This window comes from Rattus norvegicus, chromosome 8, assembly GCF_021556685.1.
Source record: "Rattus norvegicus strain SHRSP/BbbUtx chromosome 8, alternate assembly SHRSP_T2T, whole genome shotgun sequence".
In the NCBI taxonomy this organism is placed as follows: Eukaryota; Metazoa; Chordata; class Mammalia; order Rodentia; family Muridae; genus Rattus; species Rattus norvegicus.
Genome location: NC_141541.1, coordinates 21,646,052 through 21,669,893, shown reverse-complemented (window position 1 = coordinate 21,669,893; position 23,842 = coordinate 21,646,052). Strand labels below are relative to the sequence as shown.

The 23,842-nt window shown below is 39.0% G+C and overlaps 1 protein-coding gene across 7 annotated transcripts in view; it reads left to right on the top strand.

Moving 5' to 3' along the window:
* Naalad2 (N-acetylated alpha-linked acidic dipeptidase 2) overlaps window positions 1-23,842 on the top strand; it is a 72,876-nt gene that overhangs the window by 14,472 nt on the left and 34,562 nt on the right. For 4 of the 7 annotated variants that reach the window (NM_001433038.1, NM_001106802.2, XM_087560779.1 and 1 more), the window contains 3 exon segments: window positions 289-475; window positions 13,140-13,233; window positions 14,513-14,611. In NM_001433038.1, coding sequence (NP_001419967.1) covers window positions 289-475; window positions 13,140-13,233; window positions 14,513-14,611 — 380 coding nt within the window. 7 annotated transcript variants of the gene reach the window in all.

The window sequence follows — 23,842 nt, the reverse complement described above, 5'->3', positions numbered from 1 at the left end:
GTATAGCATTATTCACATTCTACAATATATACAATAATAAATAGAGACAAGAAGGGAGACTTCAATTTTGAAGTTTTGGGAATGACAGGAACACTTCATAACAGAGATCATTTAGTTAGGATTTTGTAAGATAAATGATCATTTATTAAGTTTAGCAAGAAGGAAATTAGTTTGAAGGTAAAGATAGCAAACATATATGAACACTGTCCAAAGCAGGTGTTAAACTACTTTTGTAAGAACAGGCCAGTCATTTGTGTCCCTGCATCATGTTACATATTGTTCTTACAGGTCAAAAATGCCATGCTAGCTGGAGCCATGGGAATCATTCTGTACTCTGATCCAGCTGACTACTTTGCCCCTGGTGTACAGCCATATCCCAAAGGATGGAACCTTCCTGGAGCTGCAGCCCAGAGAGGAAATGTCTTAAATCTGAATGGGGCAGGTGACCCACTCACTCCAGGTTATCCAGCTAAAGGTAACCTGTTTACACCTGTAAAACATTCCTTGCTATTCTAGGTGTACAAAAGCAAGGACACATTATAATAAGAATTATAACAGAACTAAAATTATATAAGACTTTCTGTCATTTGGATCTTGATTGCTGGGAAATATGTACTTTCTCCTGTATTATTTTGGTTTTAAACTTCCACCAGATGTAGACATGGGAAGAAGGTATTGGCTGACTTTTTTTTTTCAAAGCAGGATGAAGGTTTAGAAAACCTGATATTTATAATTAAAAGAATGTATTATTTTAACCTTATAAGTTAAATTTCTAAATAACCTAATGATTTTGTTATTTAGTCATAAATTTCTTTCTTTTTTTATGAATTTTTAAAGGTTACTTTAAAGGGTCTTTAATCCAAGCACTTGGGAGGCACAGGCAGGCAGATCTCTGTGAGTTTGAGTCTAGCCTGGTCTACAGAGTTCCAGAACAGCCAAGACTACACAGAGAGACCCTGTCTCAAATAATGAAAATATGAAAAATTAAAAAGCAAAAAAGTTACCTTAAATGTAAAATTTTTGGGTATATGTGAAACTGTCTATCTCTATAATAAAGTAATGACTATAACCACTACCTCCTCAGACAGTTTCCTCTTATTCCCTTTCTTGCAATTGTTACTCAGTACCCATCTCTAGGCGATCGATGATCTACTTTTGAAACATTAGCAATTCTTCTTGAGATCCAGATATGCTGGTATGTGTTTTCATTTATTTGTTTCTATTATTGCATTGATTGGCTATGCCCTAGTTTACCCATGTACTTGTTGCTGGGCATTTGAGTTGTTTCTGTTTAGAAGCTTCTATAATGGATGTGTATATGTTTTTATGTAATTTATGTAATTTGCTTGTATTTTCCTTATGAAAATACTTGAAAATTAAGGAGAAAAATACAATGTTGGGTGTATAATATTTTAAGGAAAATTTCAATTGCTATAGCCTTGTCAATAGTTAGTGTGGTGATACTGTTTAGTTCTGTGTTCTAATAGGAAGTCAAATCCTCAAATTCTTCTTCTTCTTGCAGTATATTTTCCATAAGTTAATTGAGGATTTCATATATACATACAATGTATTTTGATTATATTTATCCCTCCCCCAACTTTTCTGAGCCTAGACTTTCTTCTGGGTCATTCCTCCCAACTTCATGATTTTGGCTTCTTTGTTGTTTGAAACATGCTCTCAATGTTTGTCCCTGAACTGTAGACCAGACTGGGCTTGAACTAATGGAGAGGTCCTTATGCCTCTGCCTCCAAAGTGCTGGGATTAAAGGCATGTGCCACCATATTTACCTTTTTAAATTTTTATTTAATAACCAACTGAATTCAATTAGTGTTTCTCATACGTACATAAGTATGGGACCTCTTTTTAAAAAACTATTGTGGATTTTTGGTCCTTCACCATATGAATTTTAAAACTAGTTTAAATTACCTGACTTTTTTCCTGACACAGGGTCTCCCTATGTTTCACTGACTATTGTAAACACTTTCTATATAGACCAGGCTGACCTTGAACTCACAGAGATCTTCTTGTCTCTGCTCTCAGAGTGCTGGTATTGAAGGTATGCACCCCTATATGCAGAAGTGCTTTAAAAGTTTGCATTATTTAATTTTGTGTGTGTGTGGGGGTGCATGCTTGTGCATGCAGCCATGAACATGCATGCATGTGAATATTTGTTCTACTGTGATAATGTGGGAGTATATGTGTATCTGCACACATGCATGCATGTGCATGTTTGTCCTCCTGTGCTAGGATGGCAGACAGAGAACAACTTTTTTGGACATAGTTTTCTCCTTCCATTATGTACCTGATAGGTACTGAATTTGTTGATCAGGCTTTGGAACAAGTGCCCTAACCCATTGAGCCACCTCACCACACTTAAGTAGTTAGATAATTTCTGAGAACAAAATGAAACAAAATAAACAAAAAAGACCCAAAACAAAACAAATTTCCTTGGAATTTGAGAGTGAATGAAATTTGTATATTAATGCAGGAAGAAATTTCTCTCAGGAATGGTCTATAGTTACATTGTAGACATCATTTTTTATCAGACTTATACATGGTCATACGCAAGAATTATGACTTTGTAAATTATATTTTAAAACTGAATTCTAATTTCTCATTATTAATAGACACATGCTATTGTATGGGAAATGCATTTATTTTGTATTCTACACATTCACTGATTCGAACAATCAGCTCTAAGCCTCTGTAGTTTTGTTAGTTTTTATAAAGATGACATTATTTGCAAATGGAAATGGATCTTTTTGTTTATAGAATGATCATGTTTTGTTTCTTTTTCTTCCCTTATTTATTATAGTCAGCATCTCCAGTAGAACTACAATGGATGTCCTCATTTTTCCTATAACAGAAAGGCACCCAGTAACCTCTTAAATATCATTTTAGCTCTAGATGTTTTAACATCTGAGAAAGGCTACTTGCCCACTAATGTGACAAGAGTGTCTTCCAGAATATCATTTTTCTGTGTATTGAGATATTAATCGAAGTATTTTTTTTACTTTTGTTATAATATACTGATTTTCTGAATTCAAAAACAGCTATGAGTGTTACGATAAACCATAATTTGATCCAAATGTATTGTGATTTTAAATAATACAAGATTAGTACTAAATTTTCTTTGACAATATTTTGGGTTACAGTCTTAATTTGTTACCACCTTCTTATAATTTTGTACCATGATATTAGAGTAATGATCTTGTAACAAGGTAGGACTATAATTATTCCCTGGGTGTGGGTCTCTGTTTTTCTTCCCATCTGCTGTCAGAGTAAGAGAAATTATATTACATAAAATATTGTATTTGGTTTTTTGTTGTTGTTGTTGTTTTTGTTTTTTCCTCTTTATTAACTTGGGTATTTCTTATTTACATTTCAATTGTTATTCCCTTTCCCTGTTTCCAGGCCAACATCCCCCTAACCCCTCCCCTTCTATATGGGTGTTCCCCTCCCCATCCTCCCCCCCATTACCGCCCTCCCCCCAACAATCACGTTCACTGGGGGTTCAGTCTTAGCAGGACCCAGGGCTTCCCCTTCCACTGGTGCTCTTACTAGGCTATTCATTGCTACCTATGAGGTCAGAGTCCAGGGTCAGTCCATGTATAGTCTTTGGGTAGTGGCTTAGTCCCTGGAAGCTCTGGTTGGCTGGCATTGTTGTTCATATGGGGTCTGTATTTGTAAGTATTGAGCTATAATCTGGGCCTGAATTTTTTGGTATACACACACACACACACACACACACACACACACACACGAGTTTTAAAAGTTACAAACTGGCTTTTTTAAGTTTTTGGCTTATTTTCCAACTGGTGTTGGTTGGGTGTTGGTAGTTTGGGTCTTTCAATAATTTTTTTCTATTTAATAAAAGTTTCCATATTTATGGCTAGAGACATGTTTTTATCTCTAGTTGTATAGTTGCTTTGTGTTTCTTGGATTTCTGCTCTGATGTTTATATCATTTCTCCTGCTTATTTTCCTTCTTTTATTTGTCTTCCACAATGTCAGGTAGAATCTGAGTCCATTTCTTTAAAATCCTTCTTTTCTAAAATTGATGTTTTAATACTCCAGCTGTTTTCTGTTTACTGGTTTAGCACCGTCTTACAACGTTTGACATATTATTTTCATTTTTTATTCAGTTGTACATACTTTAACATTTCTGGTTCAGTTTTAACCTACAATTTATTTAGAAATGCATGGTTTTTTTTATTTTTTCCTTTTATTGAAACTGGATTCCTTTCTCATACAATAATGGTTTAATAATAGTTCCCCTACATCTATTCCTCCCAGTTCCTCCACACCCTCCTCCTCTCCGGATCCACTACCTTTCTGTCTCTTATTAGAACAGAATAGGTTTCTAACAGATAACAACCAAATGTGACAAAATACAGTATAAAAAGATGCAGCAAAATCTATCATATAGAAGTTGGACACAGCAACCCAACAAGAAGAAAAGAGTTCCAAGAGTCAGAGATCCACTTATTCTCATAGTCAGGAGTCCCATAAAAATACTAAACTATTAGCCATATATATGTATACATATATATATAGATAGATATAGAGATAGAGATAGAGATAGAGATAGAGATAGAGATAGAGATAGAGATAGAGATAGAGATAGAGATAGAGATAGAGATAGAGAGAGATATAGACACTCAGAAGTCCTGAGGACAGAGCCATTTGGGCCCCGTGCTTTTGGCTTCACTCTGTGAGGTCACATGCACCTGCTGTTGATTCTGCGGGCCCTGTTCTGCTGTTCTCCTACCTCTCTAGTTCATATTTCCATGGAATTCGCTGAGCTCTGAGGGGAGGGATTTAATGGAGAACTCCCACTTAGACTTCCTCTACATAATGTCTGGCTCTGGGTCTCTGTATTACTTCCCATCTGCTGTCAGAGTAAATTTCTCTGCCAATGACTAGATAAGGCACTGATTTATGAATATAGCATAATTTATTTAGGAGTCTTTCTACTTCTTCTTCTTCTTCTTTGCTTCTTCTTCTTCTTCTTCTTCTTCTTCTTCTTCTTCTTCTTCTTCTTTTTCCTCCTCCTTCTCCTCTTCCTCCTCCTCCCTGCCTCTCCCCTCCTCTCCATCATCATCACCATCATCATCTTCCTCCTCCTTTCTTCTCCTTCTCTTCTTTCTTCTTCATCTTCTTTCAATAATGTTGTTTTTATCCTGTGTTTCTTGGTTATCTAGTCTCTTGTTCTTGGTCACCCTAGTAGTGTGGGAAATGGGTTCTCTCTATTGGAATTGGACTTAAGTGAAATCAGACATTGGTTGGTGCCAGAATTGCCTTAGCATATTTATAGTCAGGACAACATTGTAGATCAAAGGTTTTGTGATTGAGTTGGTGTCTATGTTGCTCTTTAAGTAGCCCACACGAAATTACAGGTAAAGGATCCATATAGGCACCAGCTTGACTTCTCCATATTCATTAAATTCACTATCCTTGGAAATGAGATCCACTCTAAACTTGCATAAACCAACCCTTTGTCTTAACAACAGCCAAGATTGTTTGGGAATTGCTATAGGAGTCCCTTCGCCTACAAGAGAATTGAATTCAACCGAATCCTGCATTTAGAAATGTCTCCTTGTGACAGCCAGTTTAAGCATAGCATTACTAGGAGTCTCCGTTAGGATCAGCTTCATAGATTCCAGGCAGGTTCCCCTGAACTAGGTTTCTACACTATCCACCAAAAGCTGGCCAATTCTAGTCATCTCTGCCTGCATTCCCTCCTCCACTTCATCTCTCCCCAGTACCTGATCACCCCTTTCAGAGAGATCCATGTGTCCTGTCTACATTCTTGTTCTTCACCTAATCTCTTTGGTTCTATGAATTATAGGTTGGTTATTATATACTTATTGGCTAATAGCCACATATAAGTGAATGCATGCTGTACTTATCTTTCTGGGTCTGGACTACCTCACTCAGGAATTTTTTTTTCTTATTCCATTCATTTGCCTGTAAATTTCATGTCATTATTTTTAAACATTGAGTAATACTTCATTGTGTAAACACATTTTCTTTAGCCATTACTCTATTAAGAAACTTATAGGTTGTTTCTAGTTTCTACCTATTCTGAATAAATCTGCAATTAACATGATTAGACCAAGTGCCTTTGTGGTAGGATGGAGCATCCTTTGGCTATAAGCCCAAGAATGGTATAGCTGGGTCATAAGGGTAGATGAAGTCTCAACTTTCTGAGGAGCTGCCATATTGATTTCCATAATGGCTGTAGAAGTTTGTACTCTCACTGGTAATGGTGGAGTGTCCTCATTGTTGCACAAGCTCATTAGCATGAGCTGTCATTTGTTTTACTATTTTTAGCAGTTCTCACAGGTGTAAGAACTGAGGGATTGCTAAGGGGGTGCTGACCCAATTGTTGGGCCCATGGAAACACCCCATTGCTTACCTGTCAAAAAAACTGGGCCTGGTAGCAGCTGGATGGCCTGCCTGTCTGAGGATAATAGCAGAGGTGGCAGTCATGGTCAAGGATCCAGATAAGCTGACTTTGGGACAGGATTTGACTGTGATAGTTCCCCACACCTGACCAGTGGCTCACCAACACCCATGTGACCCACTACTAGACTTTGTTGCTGAACTCAGGTCCAGGCATTTTAACACCTTCGGTAACTCTCAACCCGGCTACTCTATTTTACCTGACCCTGATCCCAAGGTACCTGTGCACGACTGATAGCAGATCCTGGCAGAGGAACGGGGTGGCAGAAAGCTCTTTCTGACCAGTGACTGCCTGATGCTGAGGTGACCTGGTTCACTGACAGCAGCAGCTATCTCCTAGATGGGCAGCACAAGACTGGAGTGGCTATGGTAGTCAGGTGACAAGAGCTCTGGGAGGAATCATAGCCCCCTGGAACATCAGCACAGAAAACGGAAGTGATTGCACTCACCAAAGTCTTAAATCTGGGAGCTGGAAAGAAAATCAACATCTACACCAATAGCAGGTATGCTTTCACCAGCGTTCATGGGCATGGGGCAATATAGCAGCAGAAGGAGCTTCTGGAATTCCATTGACATTGAGCTCCTAAAAAGGCTAATAGCCGATCACATGCTTCAAAGAGAAATCCAGTCAAATTTATCTGCATTTAATGCTCCAGAGACTACTGAAGTACCCCATCAGTTTCAAGCCAGAGACATTGTATACATCTGCCAGCACTGGTCCCAGTCTTTAGAACCTCGGTGGAAGGGCCCCTACATTGTACTCCTTGACTATGCCAAAAGCCAAAAAGATGGACAGAATTGCAGCCTGGATACACACCTCTCATGTAAAGCCAGCTACCTGTCCATTCCCAGTTGGTCTTCTTTCCTGGAACAGAAATTGGAGTGTTTCCCCCACAGAGAACCCCCTGAAGATCAAGCTCACTTGACAGCCCAGGAAAAATGGAACTCCTTCTCCTGCTGAGAATCATCCTGAGCCTCTTCCTGCTCCCAGCTGAGGTGATATCCAAAGGGACAAGCCCCCACCAGCTGGACAAGCTGACCTGGAGCCTGACCTCCAACCTCACTGGAAATGAGGTGTTCACAGTGACTGAGAATCACCCCCCTTACACAATGTGGCCAAAGCTTTCCTTTGACTTATGTCAACTGGCTGTGGGACTAGACTCTTGGGATATACCCATGGCCAATGGGACTAGCTTAAATAGGCTACCTGTACTCTTAAATATACTAAGGGCAATCCAGGGTCTGGGAGACTTGGAGATTGGCTGCAGCCTCCCCCAGTACACGGTACCGCCTTCATGATACTCCAATGAGTCTATGTCTGCCTTGGGGACAAGCCTACCAAGAAAGATCAGAACAGGTGTGTGTGGGGGGTGTTGACTTCTACTGTGGTAGTTGGGGATTTGAGACTACTGGAGATACTCACTGGGGCCCATCCTGCTCCTGAAACCTGATCACAAACAAGAGAAATCTAACCAGAGCTACTAACTGCAAACCACATCTAACTCCCTGTTAATCTGGGGCATGCAACCCCCTCCTTATAGACTCTACTGAACCAGGGAAGCGTGCTAACTGTAGCTGACTAAAGGGAAAAATCTGGGGACTATAAACGCTGGTATGATGATGGGCTCCTTTTCACTGTCCAGCTCAGGATAGAAGTTCCCACTGCTTCAGTGGGACCCAACAAAGAAATAGCCATCATGCCGCCAAAGCCGCTGGAGCACCCCGACCCCCATGCTTCAGTCAGCTCATAGCACAACCCCCCATGTTTTAGGAAATCCAACGCAATATCCACCTGACCCAACCCCTTGACTGATCTTATTAAGAAAACCTTTCATGTGCTGAATGACTCTAACCCTAGGGCCACTAAATATTGCTGACTCTGTTGTGATGTAGAAACCCCTCATTATGAACGCATTGCTTTTACCTCCTCAGATATCACCCTGTCCAATGCATCATCATCTTCCGGATGGGCTCAAAAATCAGGAATAGGTTTTACTTTATAGGCAGTGAAGGGGCCTGGACTCTGCCTGGGCAGGTCCCACTGTCCTACTGGTCTTTATGCAACTCTACCTATTCCCCAGGTTACCAAGCTTCATACATTATGCCACCACAGAACTTATGGTGGGTTGTGCCATCGGCCTCGTGTCCTGTGTTCACACACAACTATTAGACCAGACAAAAGATTTCTGTATTCTGGTATTGTTAATCCCCAGGTTTTATACCACCCTTTTGAAGAAATCCTGAATAAATCAGACGGGGACCACCGAGTTGAAAGAGAGCCTCTATCTATAACTGTGTCTTTACTATTAGGCCTGGGTCTGTGTGCAGCAGATGTGAAACCACCTCTTTAGTACTCCAGGAATGGAGATATTAAGAACTCAAAATAGCTATAGATGCAGGTATTGAAAGAGGTAGTCCCATTTACAAGAGGTATTCCTGCAGAGCCGACATGGTCTAGACCTTTTGTTCCTACAGCAAGGAGGTCTCTGTGCAGCCCTCCGGGAGGAATGCTGTTTTTCCTAGACCACTCAGGAGTAAAGACTCCACGGCTAAAATTAGAAGGACTTGCCAAGAGAAAGAAAGAAAGAAAGAAAGAAAGAAAGAAAGAAAGAAAGAAAGAAAGAAAGAAAGAAAGAGAACAGGACCAAGGATGGTTTGAGTCCTTGTTTAATAGAATGCTTAAGTGGGGCTTAATGGGCTATCCTAGTAGGAATATGAAAGTCTTTGTTGCTGTGAATGACTTGAACTGTGCTGATCTGGCCCAAGAGGTTTGAGTGGAGAAGAATTTCAGTATGTGGCCTAAAGACTGTTTTGTGGTATTCTGGTGAAGAATAAGGCTAATTTTTACCCTTGTCAGAAGAGTCTACCTGAGTCTAAGGTGAAGAAACTCATTAATTGCACTGACAGAGGAAGTCTCAGAAACACCCATTATAGACTTTGTTCTCTCATTAAGTCTCATGAAGAGCATTTTAAACAAGCATAGCAAGTTGAGAAAAGGAAACATAAAAATATATGGTTGGCGTATTAAAGGGCACCAGAAAGTGAAATGGAGCTGAATCCTGTGTTTAAGGATATTACATTGAATTAAGGGTATTAGCCTTTGGGGCAAGATCCTACCCAGCTAAGTTTAGATCCTAGCATGGTAGAGCACACCTTTAATTCCAGTCAAACAGACCTCTGAGTTCAAGGCAAGCATGGGACAGAGCAAGTTCTAGGTGAAGAAAAGCTTAAGTCCAGGTGTGCCGGTACATGGATTTAATCCCAGGAGACAGAACCATGCAGATGTGAGTTCAAAGTCAAATTTAGAAAGCAAGTTCCAGGGCAGCCAAGGTTAGGCAGTGAGGAAGTTGGAAAACAGAAAGCTGGTAATAGAAAAGTGGGGGGAGGGCATATTCCAGCTGGAGCTAAGAAATTAGTGGTGATTAAGAAGAGATCAGCATCACTGAGGTGAAATCTTCTGGGAAGTGCTTTCTGAGAGCACAAAAAAACTGTGTTCCAAAGATGGGGAAGGTTGTACCTCTTACTGCAGCTGTACTTGAAAATGTGTAAGAGTCACTCAGATGGTACTGGTTTTGAAAGCATGAAGGGGTTATGAAATGCAGCTGAGGCTTGGCACTGTGAGAGGCCAGGAAACTTCATCAGAGAAGGTGCAGCCTCAGTTGTAGTTGACATTTCAGGACTGAAGGAAGGGGTCATACAAAGGACTTTAGACTTGGCACCATGAAGAGAGCCTATGGGAGGCTATTGGTGAAAATATTTTCTCTGAAATATTTTGAGTTAGGATTATTCTTCCTGTATTCCTAATATTCTTAGGTTTGGTCTTTTTACAGTGTCCCAGATGTTCTGGATATTTTGTGTCCAAAAAAAAAAAAAACATTTTTTGACTGATGAATCCATTTCTTCTAAGGTTTCTTCAATGCCTGAGATTTCCTCTTTTATCCCTTGTATTTTGTTACTGATGCTTTCCTCTGTAGTTCCTGCTTAAACTCCTTAAATTTTTATTTCTAGAACTTCCTCAGTTTATTTCCTTTATTGATTCTATTCCATTTTCAAATCTTGAACAGTTTTATTCATTTCTTTCAACTATATTTTTCTGGGTATCTTTAAATTTGTTACTTTATGCTTTAAGAACTTCTGTCATCTGCAGATCATCTGTATTATCTTCAACCAATTTAAAAGTTAATTTCAAGTTTTATTTTCTTGTGCTACAGCTTTGTTGGAATATTCATGGACTGCTGTGGTAGAATAGCTGAGCCCCACTGGGGACATTGCCCTGGCTGTTATTGTGTCCTTACACTGGCAGATATCTAGTCTGTGTTTGGAATGATTATAGGTCTAGGTACTGATTTCCAGATGTGTCTTTGTTGAGTGGGTGTTTTGTTTGTTGATTTCTGTTTCTTCCCTGTACCTTAAGAAAGTGTGTTATCTGTTTTTCGGACCTGCTCATCTGGTGTGTTCACAGGAAATGCCTGCTGGTGTTGGGGTTCTCATACTGGGATTAGTTGGGGTAAAGAAGGTCTTTACAATCCCTTGGGGATGGGATCAGAGGGGAAAGGAAGCAGCAGATTTCCTGTTACAGATCTTGGGATGAAACTGGGAAGCAGGAGCATTTGGAAGGGTGTGAATCTGCCTTTAGCCTACTTGTTGTCCTGGAATGAGAGCCCATTGGGTTAGCAGAGCATGCCTGCTGGGATTTGGGCTGAGATTAAGAAATTAGTGGATGAGGAATGTTAGAAGATAGAAGAACTATGAGATCCATAGGAGTTGGGAGAAGAGGTGGAAGAAGCTGCCAAAGATTTCTGATGTAAAGTTTGGGATGAGAGACTCAGGGACTGGAAATGGAGCAATAGAGAGGAGAGAAGGCCTATGTGCAGCCTACCAGGTTTTCTGGCAAGTATGACTTGTGGGTTAGCATAGAGTGCCTGTTGGTTTTGGGGGACGAAAAAAAACAAGGAATGGAGGGAGGTTAGAAAAGGACAATCTTTTGGGATTCACAGCATATGTTAGCAAGGGGATGCTACAGAAAGGAAGGTTGCCATGTTTGTTCTGCTTCAGAGCTGGGGATGAGACTGGAGTATTGGATCTTGGGAAACACAGAGAGGTAAGGTCTGAAAGTCTTAACTGGTTTTTGGAGGGTGTGGCCTTGTGGGTTAGCATGGAAAGTCTGCTAGGATTCATGGCTGGGAAAGAGCCAGTGTGGGGAGCAAGGTTAAAAGGGAGAAGATCTTTAGGATCCACAGGAGATGGGAGCAAGATGTGGAATATCCTCAAATATGTTCTGTTGTTGAGCTGCAGTTGAGATTTTGGATTGGATCTGGATCAATAGAAAAAGAAAAAAAAGTGTGCAGGGAGCCCCATCTAGTTTTCTGGCAGGCATAGCTTATGTGGGTAGCTTGGGCTTGTCTGTTTCTGTTGGTGTCTACTTCCTTGTTCTGCTGGCCTGGTGTGTTCTCAGTGAAGGCCTACTGGTATTAGATGCTGGGATAAGGGGGGTGAAGAGTGTTAGGAATGGATAATTTTGCTTCATTGGACTGGAGTCAGAGAGGAAGGGAGACTGCAATAGATTTCCTGCCAGGAGGCTAGAAATGATGAACTGGGTGGGAGGTGAATTTATAGATAGATGTAGGTCTCCCTTCAGCCTACTTTTTGTCCTGGAAGGAGAGGCCCCTGGGTTAGCAGGGGTGTCTTTTGGGATTGGAGTCTGGGACAAATTAATGAATGAGGCAGAGGAAGGTTAGAAAGAGGAAGATCTGTGGGAGCCACAAAAGATGGTTGTAAGTCATAGGGGGCTGTCAGGGGTATTCTGGTTATAGAGCTGGAAATGAGACTAGGGGTTTGGAACTGTGAGAACAGAGAGATAAGATGTCTGTAGGCAGCCTCCCTTGTTTTCTTTGAGTTAATAGGGAATCAAATTATTTGAATTTTTAACTATTCAATAATTTTGGAAGTATTTTTTCAATGTTGATTTCTAATTCCACTACAGGCAAGCAATATCAATCAAGTTAGTATATCCTTGCTGATTTCTTTGTAAAATTATATTGGTAAGCTTTTTGTTTCAAGAAGCAATTATAAAAATAGTTAAATAATAAGAAAATTTCTTAGAACTGTTCTTTTGTATGTCTTGTCATTTGTAAGTTGGTTCAGATATGAGAATGAAGGTTTCCTTCTTATTCTATCTTGCTTGATAGCTAGACCTAAAGTGATCAGTCTGACAGCCTTTCCTAATCTTCCTCTGAAGAAAATATTGTCTTATTATTTGGATAATGTAATTAGTTCCCAAAATCCTATAATTTTTTCCTGTTATATGTAGCTTTAGAAGATCTGGACAAATTTTCCAAGCTTAGAGTTTACTGGAGTTTCTATAGTAATTCACAATGTCTTTTGGGGAAATAAAATAATCTTAGAAAGTTTAAGATAATTATTTAAAGTATTTAGTTTAAAAGTCTATAATCTTCATGATTTTATTTTACATTAAAATGTAAATGTCTTATTCTTTTTACCGGTGCTCAAATAGGCCAGATTAAATACAAGTTTGACTTTTGAGTAACCCTTAAATTTACTTTAATTGTAAACATGTAAGAAATCTATAGTAATAATACAAGTATTTCTTGCATACTCTTGCCCTCACCCATATCCTTTAATAATTTTCACTTATGTTCTTGATTCTTGCAGAATATACCTTCAGACTTCCTGTTGAAGAAGCAGTGGGGATTCCAAACATACCTGTACATCCAATTGGATATAATGATGCAGAGAGACTGTTACGGTATATATAGTCTTGTAGCTGGATGTAAATGCTTATCCTGTTTAAGACGTCTGTGTCTGCTCTGTAAGTCATTGTGATCTTGTACAGATTATGTTCTCATGGTCTGATTTTATTTCCTTCCCTGTAAAATGAGAACGATGCTGTCTTCCTGAATCATGGCAGTGGAAAGTGTCTCCACTACTACCGTCATTGACTTAATATTTGCTGGTAGTGTTATCTGTATTTCGTTGCCTAGTTCCCAACTTCTATTTCCTAAATGACTCTACCTGAATAACTCCATTATTTTTTTAATAGGTGCTTTCTATGTAGTCAGCAGTTTCTTTAAAAACTCAGTATTTCTTATCATAATCATGAATATTCCCTCTTTTGGATATCTTCAATTCTTGGCTTCTCTAAGTATATCAAAGGTGACAAGACTATTGCTACCCTTCTGCCCTTTGGATTTTTTTTCCCCTCTTCAACTTTATAACTAATGTTGCTTATTTGTCTAGCCTATGATTCTGCATAGAATGAAAGTTCCATGAGGAACCTTTCTTTCTAAAAATGGATATTTTATGTATTTACATTTCAAATGTTATTCCCTTTTGGAACCCTGCCCACAAAGTCATCCCCTTCCCTGCTTCTATGAGGGTGCTCCCTCACCCACCCACTGCCACCTCACCGCCCTGGCATTCGCCTACACTGGGGCATCAAGCTTTCCCAGAGCCAAGGGCCCCTCCTCCTATTGATGCCAGACAATGCCATCTTCTGTTTAGTCCCTCAGAAGTTGGAGTGTCTGGTTGGTTGATAGTGTGATTCTTCCTATGGGGTTGCAAATCCCTTCAGTTCCTTTAGTCCTTTCTCTAACTCTTCCATTTGGGTCACCATTTTCAGTACAATGGTTGGCTGTGAGCATCAGACTCTGTATTTGTCAGGCTGTGGCAGAGTCTGTCAGGAGATAGCTATATCAGTTTCCTGTCAGCAAGCACTTCATGGCATACATAGTGTCTGGGTTTGGTGTCTGCCAGACAGGGCAGTCTCTGGATGGCCTTTCCTCCAGTCTCTGCTCCTCATTTTGTCCCTATATTTCCTTGAGACAGGAGCCATTCTGGGTTAACAATTTGGAGATAAGTGGGTGGCCCCATCCCCGAAACTGGGGCCTTGACTAACCTCTGGATATGGTTTCTACAGATTCTCCCTCCTGAACCGTCATGTAAAGAGTTCATACATACATATTATCACTACCAAACTCATTATTTCTTCAAAGTCAACCATTTGTTGTTTCATGTACTTTTGACAGCAACTTGGGAGGAACTGCTCCACCAGACCAAAGCTGGAAGGGAAGTCTAAATGTTAGTTACAATATTGGGCCTGGCTTTTCAGGAAGTGAATATTCCAGGTAATTTTGTGATTTTTTAATAGCCCAGAAAAGTTTTATTTTAACAGAAAAATTTCAATATAATGTCCTGCCAGATAAAGTATGCCTTTCTCTTCCTTCCTTGTCACTAGTGAGTAACATCATTTTTTATCATCACAGAAGAAGTTACAGAATGAATTACTGAATTCTTCAGTGATGACATCATAATACAAGATGAACTATTACTATGTTTAAGTTTAGTCTTATAACATTTTGAGCATTGTTTTTTTAAACTACCATTTTAACTTAATTTTTAAATAAATTTTCCTAGTAACTTTTATGATGGATAAATTGAGAGACAGTAAAGGAGCACAGGGAAAAGAATCACTTATTGTTTATCCTTTACCACATGGCATTAAATAAGTTACAATGAGGAAACCATGTGATACAACAGTTCTCAATAGATATATCTTTGTAGTTATTATTTTTCTTTTTCCTTTTCTTTTATTTTTTAAAGATAGGGTTGAAAGACTATGTAGTCCTTGCTATCCTAGAACTTGTTCTGTAGACCAGGTTGGCCTTGATCTCAGAGATCTTACTGTATCTGCCTCCAAAGTGCTAGGATTAGTGGTATACACTACCACCGTCCAGCTACAATTTGAATTGTTTTAACATGGGACTGTTGTAAAAGAGTGATCATATATGCCTATTGGGCTGAGTAAAAGCAGACAGAGTATAGTTGTGGAAACACAGGCCATAGTACAAAGTTTGATTTACCTGAAAGATTGGGGAAATGGAAATGCTAATGCTGATAAGTCAGAAAAGATGTAGCTATTTATTTTCTTTTTTTTTTATTAACTTGAGTATTTCTTATATACATTTCGAGTGTTATTCCCTTTCCCGGTTTCCGGGCAAACACCCCCCTCCCCCCTCCCCTTCCTTATGGGTGTTCCCCTCCCAACCCTCCCCCCATTGCCGCCCTCCCCCACATAGTCTAGTTCACTGGGGGTTCAGTCTTAGCAGGACCCAGGGCTTCCCCTTCCACTGGTGCTCTTACTAGGATATTCATTGCTACCTATGGGGTCAGAGTCCAGGGTCAGTCCATGTATAGTCTTTAAGTAGTGGCTTAGTCCCTGGAAGCTCTGGTTGCTTGACATTGTTGTACATATGGGGTCTTGAGCCCCTTCAAGCTCTTCCAGTTCTTTCTCTGATTCCTTCAACGGGGGACCTATTCTCAGTTCAGTGGTTTGCTGCTGGCATTCGCCTCTGTATTTGCTGTATTCTGGCTGTGTCTCTCAGGAGCGATCTACATCCGGCTCCTGTCGGTCTGCACTTCTTTGCTTCATCCATCTTGTCTAATTGGGTGGCTATATATGTATGGGCCACATGTGGGGCAGGCTCTGAATGGGTGTTCCTTCAGTCTCTGTTTTAATCTTTGCCTCTCCCTTCCCTGCCAAGGGTATTCTTTTTCCTCATTTAAAGAAGGAGTGAAGCATTCACATTTTGATCATCCGTCTTGAGTTTCGTTTGTTCTAGGGATCTAGGGTAATTCAAGCATTTGGGCTAATAGCCACTTATCAATGAGTGCATACCATGTATGTCTTTCTGTGATTGGGTTAGCTCACTCAGGATGATATTTTCCAGTTCCAACCATTTGCCTACGAATTTCATAAACTCGTTGTTTTTGATAGCTGAGTAATATTCCATTGTGTAGATGTACCACATGTTCTGTATCCATTCCTCTGTTGAAGGGCATCTGGGTTCTTTCCAGTTTCTGGCTATTATAAATAAGGCTGCAATGAACATAGTGGAGCACGTGTCTCTTTTATATGTTGAGGCATCTTTTGGGTATATGCCCAAGAGAGGTATAGCTGGGCTCAGGCAGTTCAATGTCCAATTTTCTGAGGAACCTCCAGACTGATTTCCAGAATGGTTGTACCAGTCTGCAATCCCACCAACAATGGAGGAGTGTTCCTCTTTCTCTGCATCCTCGCCAGCATCTGCTGTCACCTGAGTTTTTGATCTTAGCCATTCTCACTGGTGTGAGGTGAAATCTCAGGGTTGTTTTGATTTGCATTTCCCTTATGACTAAAGATGTTGAACATTTCTTTAGGTGTTTCTCAGCCATTCGGCATTCCTCAGCTGTGAATTCTTTGTTTAGCTCTGAACCCCATTTTTTAATAGGGTTATTTGTTTCCCTGCGGTCTAACTTCTTGAGTTCTTTGTATATTTTGGATATAAGGCCTCTATCTGTTGTAGGATTGGTAAAGATCTTTTCCCAATCTGTTGGTTGCTGTTTTGTCCTAACCACAGTGTCCTTTGCCTTACAGAAGCTTTGCAGTTTTATGAGATCCCATTTGTCGATTCTTGATCTTAGAGCATAAGCCATTGGTGTTTTGTTCAGGAAATTTTTTCCAGTGCCCATGTGTTCCAGATGCTTCCCTAGTTTTTCTTCTATTAGTTTGAGTGTGTCTGGTTTGATGTGGAGGTCCTTGATCCACTTGGACTTAAGCTTTGGCTATTCATTTTCTTAAACCCACATTGGTCATCCTTGCTTGCTTGCTAATAATTTACTTAACTATGTGAACTTTGATGCTCAGAATGTATTTTTATTGTGAAGGTTGGTTTATTTCAGAAAATTTAAAGTCAAAGTTCAGTTTTCCAATTTTTGTAAGAAAGTAGAATTTGAATTACTTAAAGACTTAATATTATAATTCAATCAGAACAGTTATAAATTATGAATAATAATGTTTACTATTCTACAGAGGGAGGGAAAGATAACATAGTTGTACAAGATAAAGGCTTTAAAAAATTAAAAGCAGAAGCAGACAGACATGGACAATATACATCCATAATTTCTCTGAGTTTAGTCAGGGCTCTGGAGAGATCACTTGTCAATTAAGAGCTCTCACAGCTCCTGCAGAGGATTGGAGATCAGTTCCCAGTACTCATTTTGGCACACAGAAGGGGATCCACTTCCCTCTTCTCTCTTCTGCTTTCCCTGCCCCCTTCACACACACACACACACACACACACACACACACACACACACACAGAGAGAGAGAGAGAGAGAGAGAGAGATAGAATCTGGTTATCCAACACTGTTTTTGTTGGTCATTATGATTTGGATTAAAAATGGACAGAAACAATATCCAAACCCTTAAAATTCTTTCTTTTCTTTCACCTCACAGAGACTTTAAAATTTATTTGCCCATTTAAAGATACTATCAGATAAGAAGACATAAAACCAGTTCCTCAGTTGCTTGCATTAATGAAGAATAATTTTATCTTGCCTAAGAAAAGTGAAAATACAATTGAACACAAAGTCAGCAGAGCACAATTAAGGCCAAACATACAGATACACAAAATATGGAATTTTAACCGCCTATACTGCTTCTGCAAGATGAAGCTATGGCACATACAGATGGACTTCCAAAATTAATAAAGGATAATTTAAAGAAAGAACTGTTAGACAGGTATGAAATGAGAATTTATTCTATATTTCATTAGATTTGTTAGTTAATAAAAGAGCCAAGAGTTGGGGTTAAAATTGCTTCAAAGGAATGTTCAAGGAGGTGTGTGTGTGTGTGTGTGTGTGTGTGTGTAAAACAGGAGGAAATTTTTGTTTGAATTTTGTATTAATTATGATTAGGATTAATTATGCATTTAGAAAAATTTTAGGAGAATCTGCAGTTCAAATTGTGAAAGTTTGGCAGCTGAGTCCTGCCATCTATTAATTAAACACAGATAAATTACAGCTCTTTCTGTATCTACAATCAACAACAGCTTGCTTTTCTGTTTCTGTGGGGAAAAAAAAACAGCTCAATACTTATATGTTGGTCAAATCATAATGACCAACAAAAACAGTGTTGGATAACCAGATTCTAGATTTGGTATTTCTTATACTGGAACATAGTGTGTGTATAGCTAAGTTTGCCTGAATTCCCCCTGGCCATAAAAGTGGTTGCACTCTTGAATGGATCTTAAAGTCCAGCCTAACTCAAAATCAAAATTGATGGCCCAGGGAAGTTTAACTATGTAATTGTTCACTTAGTACAACTCTTCAAATTTCTATTTAGCCATAGAATTTATATTCTTCAGGTAGTCCTAAGGCCAATTTTAAGTAATATATTTATAGACCACTTTCACAGCCATGAAGAAAGTTATTGAACAGCACATATTACTGTAAATAGAACCACATGACACTTTAACAGGGAAATATATTGTGAGAAATGTGTTATTTGTGGAGCATCAAAGTGTATTTGTATACATGTAAACGTTTTGATCAGTCACTGAGTGTGGCCTGATGCCATTCAGAGACTCTGTTAACAAAAAGAATGAGGCTACTGTTGGTTTAATTTGGTTTTCTGTTTTAGAGGAAACTCTCTTTATTTCATTTTTATTGGTTATATTATTTATTTACCTTTCAAATATTATACCCCTTCCCAGCTTCCCCTCTACAAACTATCCTCTCTCCCCGGTCCCTGACTCTTGGAGTGTGCTCCACCCAACCCTCCTCACCCCTCACTCCAGCCTCAGTGCTCTAGAATTCTCCTACTATGGGTTATCAAGCCTCTACAAGACCAAAGGGCTCTGCTCCCAGTGATGCTCGATAAGGCAATCTCCTACATATCCAGCTAGAGCCATGAGTACCCTCATGTGTACTCCTTGGTTGGTGGTGTAGTGCCTGGGAACTTTGTGGGAGGTCTGGTTGGTTGATACTTTTGTTCTTCCTATGGGGTTGCTCCTTCAGACCTTGCCCCAATTTCTCCATTGGAGTCCCACACTCAGTCCAATGGTTGGCTGTGTGTATCCACATCTGTATTGGTCAGGCTCTGCTAGGGCCTCTCAGAGGACAGGCCTACCAGGCTCCTGTCTGAAAGTGCTTCTTGACATCAAGCAAGTGTCTGGGTTTAGTATCTGCAGGTGGAATGGATCCCTAGGTAGAGCAGTCTCTGGATGTCCTTTATATTAGTCTTTGCTCTACTCTTTGTCTCTGCATTTCCTTTTCACAGGAAAAATTCTAGATTAATATTTTTAAGGTGCGTGGGTGGCTCCATCCCTCCACCAGGGTCCGTGCCTATTGACTGGATATGGTCTTTACAGGTTCTATCACCCCTTTGTTGGGTATTTTGACTATTGGCCTCCCTGTTGAGTCCTGGGAATCTCTTGGGTTCCTGGCATCTGGGACTTTCTAGTGCCTATCCCCAAGTCCACCTTCCCGACTGCTACTCTCCTCCTTTCAAATTACTGATCCTCTGTACTTCTTCCCCATCTCCTCTCACATCTGAAGTGCTCCCTTTTTCCTTCCCTCTCCTCTCTCCATCCTAGATCCCTCTTTCACTCTATTTCCCGAGATTATTTTCTTCCCCATTCAGCATAGGACTGTAGCATCCATACTTTGGTGTGATCTTCTTTCTTCTTGGGTTCCTATGGTCTGTGAGTTGTATCCTGGGTATGATGAGCTTCTTTTTGGCCAACATCCACATATCAGTGTTTTCTTTTGTTTGTTTATTTTTTGTTTTTTGTTTTTTTTTTTGGCAGGGGTACTGGGTTACCTCACTCAGGATGATATTTTCTAGTTCCATCCATTGGCCTGGGAATTTCATGAAGTCGTTTTTAATAATCAAGTAGTATTCCATTGTGTAAATGTACCACATTTTCTGTAACCATTCCTCTGTTGAGGGACATATGGGTTGTTTCCAGCTTCTGGCTATTATAAATAAGGCTGCTATGAACATAGTAGAGCATGTGTACTTGTTCCATGTTGGAGAATCTTTTGGATATATGCCCAGGAGTGGTATAGCTGGGTCCTCAAATAGAGCTATTTCAGATTTTCTGAGGAACATCCAGATTGATTTCTACAATGGTTGTACCAGCTTATAATCCCACCAGCAATGGAGTAGTGTTCCTCTTTCTCCACATTCTCGCCAGCATCTGCTATCACCTGAGTTTTTTGATCTTAACCATTGCGACTGGCATAATGTGGAATCACAAGGTGGTTTTGATTTGCATTTCTCTGATGACTAAGTATGTTGAACTTTTCTTTAACTGCTTCTCAGCCATTCAAGATTCCTCAGTTGAGAATTCTCTGCTTATCTCTGTACCCCATTTTTAATAGGGTTATTTGGTTCTCTGGAGTCTGTATATTTTGGATATTTTCCCTCTATTGAAATAGGGTTGGTAAAGATCATTTCCCAATCTGTGGGTTGCCATTTTGTCTTATTGACAGTGTCCTTACCTTTACAGAAGATTTTCAATTTCAAGAGATACCATTTGTCAATTATTGATCTTAGAGCATAGGCCATTGGTGTTCTGTTCAGGAAAAATTTCCCTGTGCCAATTGTGTTCAAGGTTCTTTCACCAGCATCATTTGTTCAAAATGTGGTCTTTTTCTCACTGGATGGTTTTGGCTCTTTTGTCAAAGATCAAGTGACCAAAGATTTGTGTGTTAATTTCTGGGTCTTCAATTCTATTCCCCTAATATAACTGTCTTTCTCTGTACTGATACCATGCAATTTTTTTTAATCACTAGTACTCTGTATTGTAGCTTGAGGTCAGGGATGGTAATTTCCCCAGAAGTTCTTTTATTGTACAGAATGGTTTGTGATGTCCTGGGTTTTTTTGTTATTTCAGATAAATTTGAGAATTGCTCTTTTATCTCTGTGAAAAATTGAGTTGGAATTTTGATAGGGATTGCATTGAATCTGAAGATTGCTTTTGGTAAGATGGCCACTTTTATTATGTCAATCCAGCCAATCCATCTTCTGAGGTCTTCTTCAGTTCTTCAGAGACTTGAAGTTCTTCTCATACAGATCTTTAACTAACTTGGTTCAAGTCACACAAAGATATTTCATATTATTTGTGACTATTGTAAAGGGTATCATTTCTCTATTTCTTTTTCAGCCAGTTTATCCTTGGAATAGAGAAAAGTTCCTGATTTGTTTGAGGTAATTTTGTATCTAGCCACTTTGTGGATGTTGTTTATCAGCTATAGGAGTTCACTGGTAGAATTTTGGGGGTTGTTTTTTGTATACTATTATAACATTTCTAAATAGTGATATCTTGACTTCCCCCTGCCCAATCTTTATCACTTTGATCTTCTTTTGTTCTCTAATGGCTCTGGCTAGAACTTTTGGTTACTATATTGAATAGATGTGGAAGAAGGTGCAGCCTTGACTTGGAGATGATTTTAGTGGGATTGTTTCAAGTTTCTGTCCATTTAGTTTGATATTGGCTATTGGCTTGCTGTATATTGCTTTTATTATATTTAGCTATAGACCTTGAATTCCTGATCCCTCCAATACTTTTAGCGAGAAGGGGTGTTATATTTTGTCAAAGGCTTTTTAAGCATCAATTGAGATATATTCATGTGATTTTTTTCTTTGAGTTTGTTTATATAGTGGCTTAACTTAGTAGATTCTCATATATCGCACCAACTTTGCATCCCTGGGAAGAAGCCTACTTTATCACGGGGAATGATAATTTTGATGTGTTCTTGGATTCAGTTAGAAAGAATTTTATTGAGTAGTTTTACATTAATATTCATGAGGTAAATTGGACTGAAGTTCTTTTTCTTTGTTGGGTCTTTGTGTGGTTTAGGTATCAGTTTAACTGTGGCTTCATAGAATGTATTGGGTAGTGTTCCTTCTATTTTATGAAATAGTTTGAGAAGTACTGATATTAGGTCTTCTTGACTAAAACCCTCTGGTCCTGAGGATTTTTAGTGGGGAAATTTTTAATGGCTGATTTTATTTTCTTATGGGATATGGAACTGTTTATTTATCTGATCCTGATTTAACATTGGTACCTGATATCTATCTAGGAGATCATCCATTTCATCTGCATTTTCCAGTTTTGTTGTGTACAGCCTTTACTAATATGATCTGATAATTTTTAAATTGTTTCAGTTTCTGTTGTTGTGTATCCATTGTCATTTCTGATTTTGTTAATTTGAATACTGTTTGGCTAAGGGTTTGTCTATGTTTTTGATTTTCTCAAAGAACCAGCTCCTCATTTTTTTTTAATTCTTTGTGTAGTTCTCTTTGTTTCTACTTGGTTAATTTCAGCCCTGAGTTTGATTATTTCCTCCCATCTGTCTATTCCTCTTGGGTACATTTGCTTCTTTTTCTTCTAGAGCTTTCAGATGTGCTTTAAGCTGCTAGTGTATGCTCTCTCTAATTTCTTTATGGAAGCACTTAGAACTGAGTTTTCCTCTTAGCACTGCCTTTATTATATCTCATAAGTTTGGTTATGTTGTGCCTTCATTTTCATTAAATTCTAAAAAGTCTCTAACTTTTTTCTATATTTCTCCCCTGACTAGGTTATCATTGAGTATATATTTGTTCAGCTTCCATATATGTGGGATTTCTCTTGTTTTTTGTTGTTGTTGAAGACTATCCTTAGTCATTGGTGATCTGACAGGATTCATGGGATTATTTCAATCTTCTTGTATTGGTTGAGGCTTGTTCTGTGTCCAATTATATGGTCAATTTTTGAGAAGGTACTGTCAGGTGCTGAAAAGAAGGTATATTCTTTTGTTTTAAGGTAAAATGTTCTGTAGATATCTGTTAAGTACATTTGATTCGTCACTTCTGTTAGTTTCACTGTGTCTCTGTTTACTTCGTTTCCATGATCTGTCCATTGGTGAGAATGGGGTGTTAAAGTCTCCTCCTATTATTGTCTCAGGTTCAATATGTGCTTTGAGCTTCAGTAATATTTCAATTACAAATGTGCGTACCCTTGAATTTGGGGCATAGATGTTCAGAATTGAGAGTTCCTCTTGGGGGATTTTTTTCTTTGATGAGCATGTAGTTTCCTTCCCCATCTTTTTTGATAACTTTTCATTAAAAATCTATTTTATTTGATACTACAATTGCTATTCCAGCTTGTTTCTTCAGACCATTTGCTTGGAAAAAAATTTTTCTAGCCTTTTACTTTGAGGTAGTGTCTGTATTTGTCACTGAGGTATGTTTCCTGTATGCGCTTAAGTGCTGGGTCCTGTTTGCATATCCAGCCTTTTAGTCTATATCTTTATTGGGGAATTGATTTCCTTGATGTTCAAATATATTAATGACCAATGATTATTGCTTCCTGTTATTTTTTGTTGATAGAGGTAGAATTATGCTTTGTGGTTCTCTTGTTTTGGGGATTGTTGTGAGAAGATTAGTTTCTCGTTTTTTCTTGGGTGTAGTTTCCCTCCTTGTGTCAGAGTTTTCCTTGTATTATCTTGCTGGATTTGTGGAAAGATAATGTTTGAATTTGGTTTTGTCA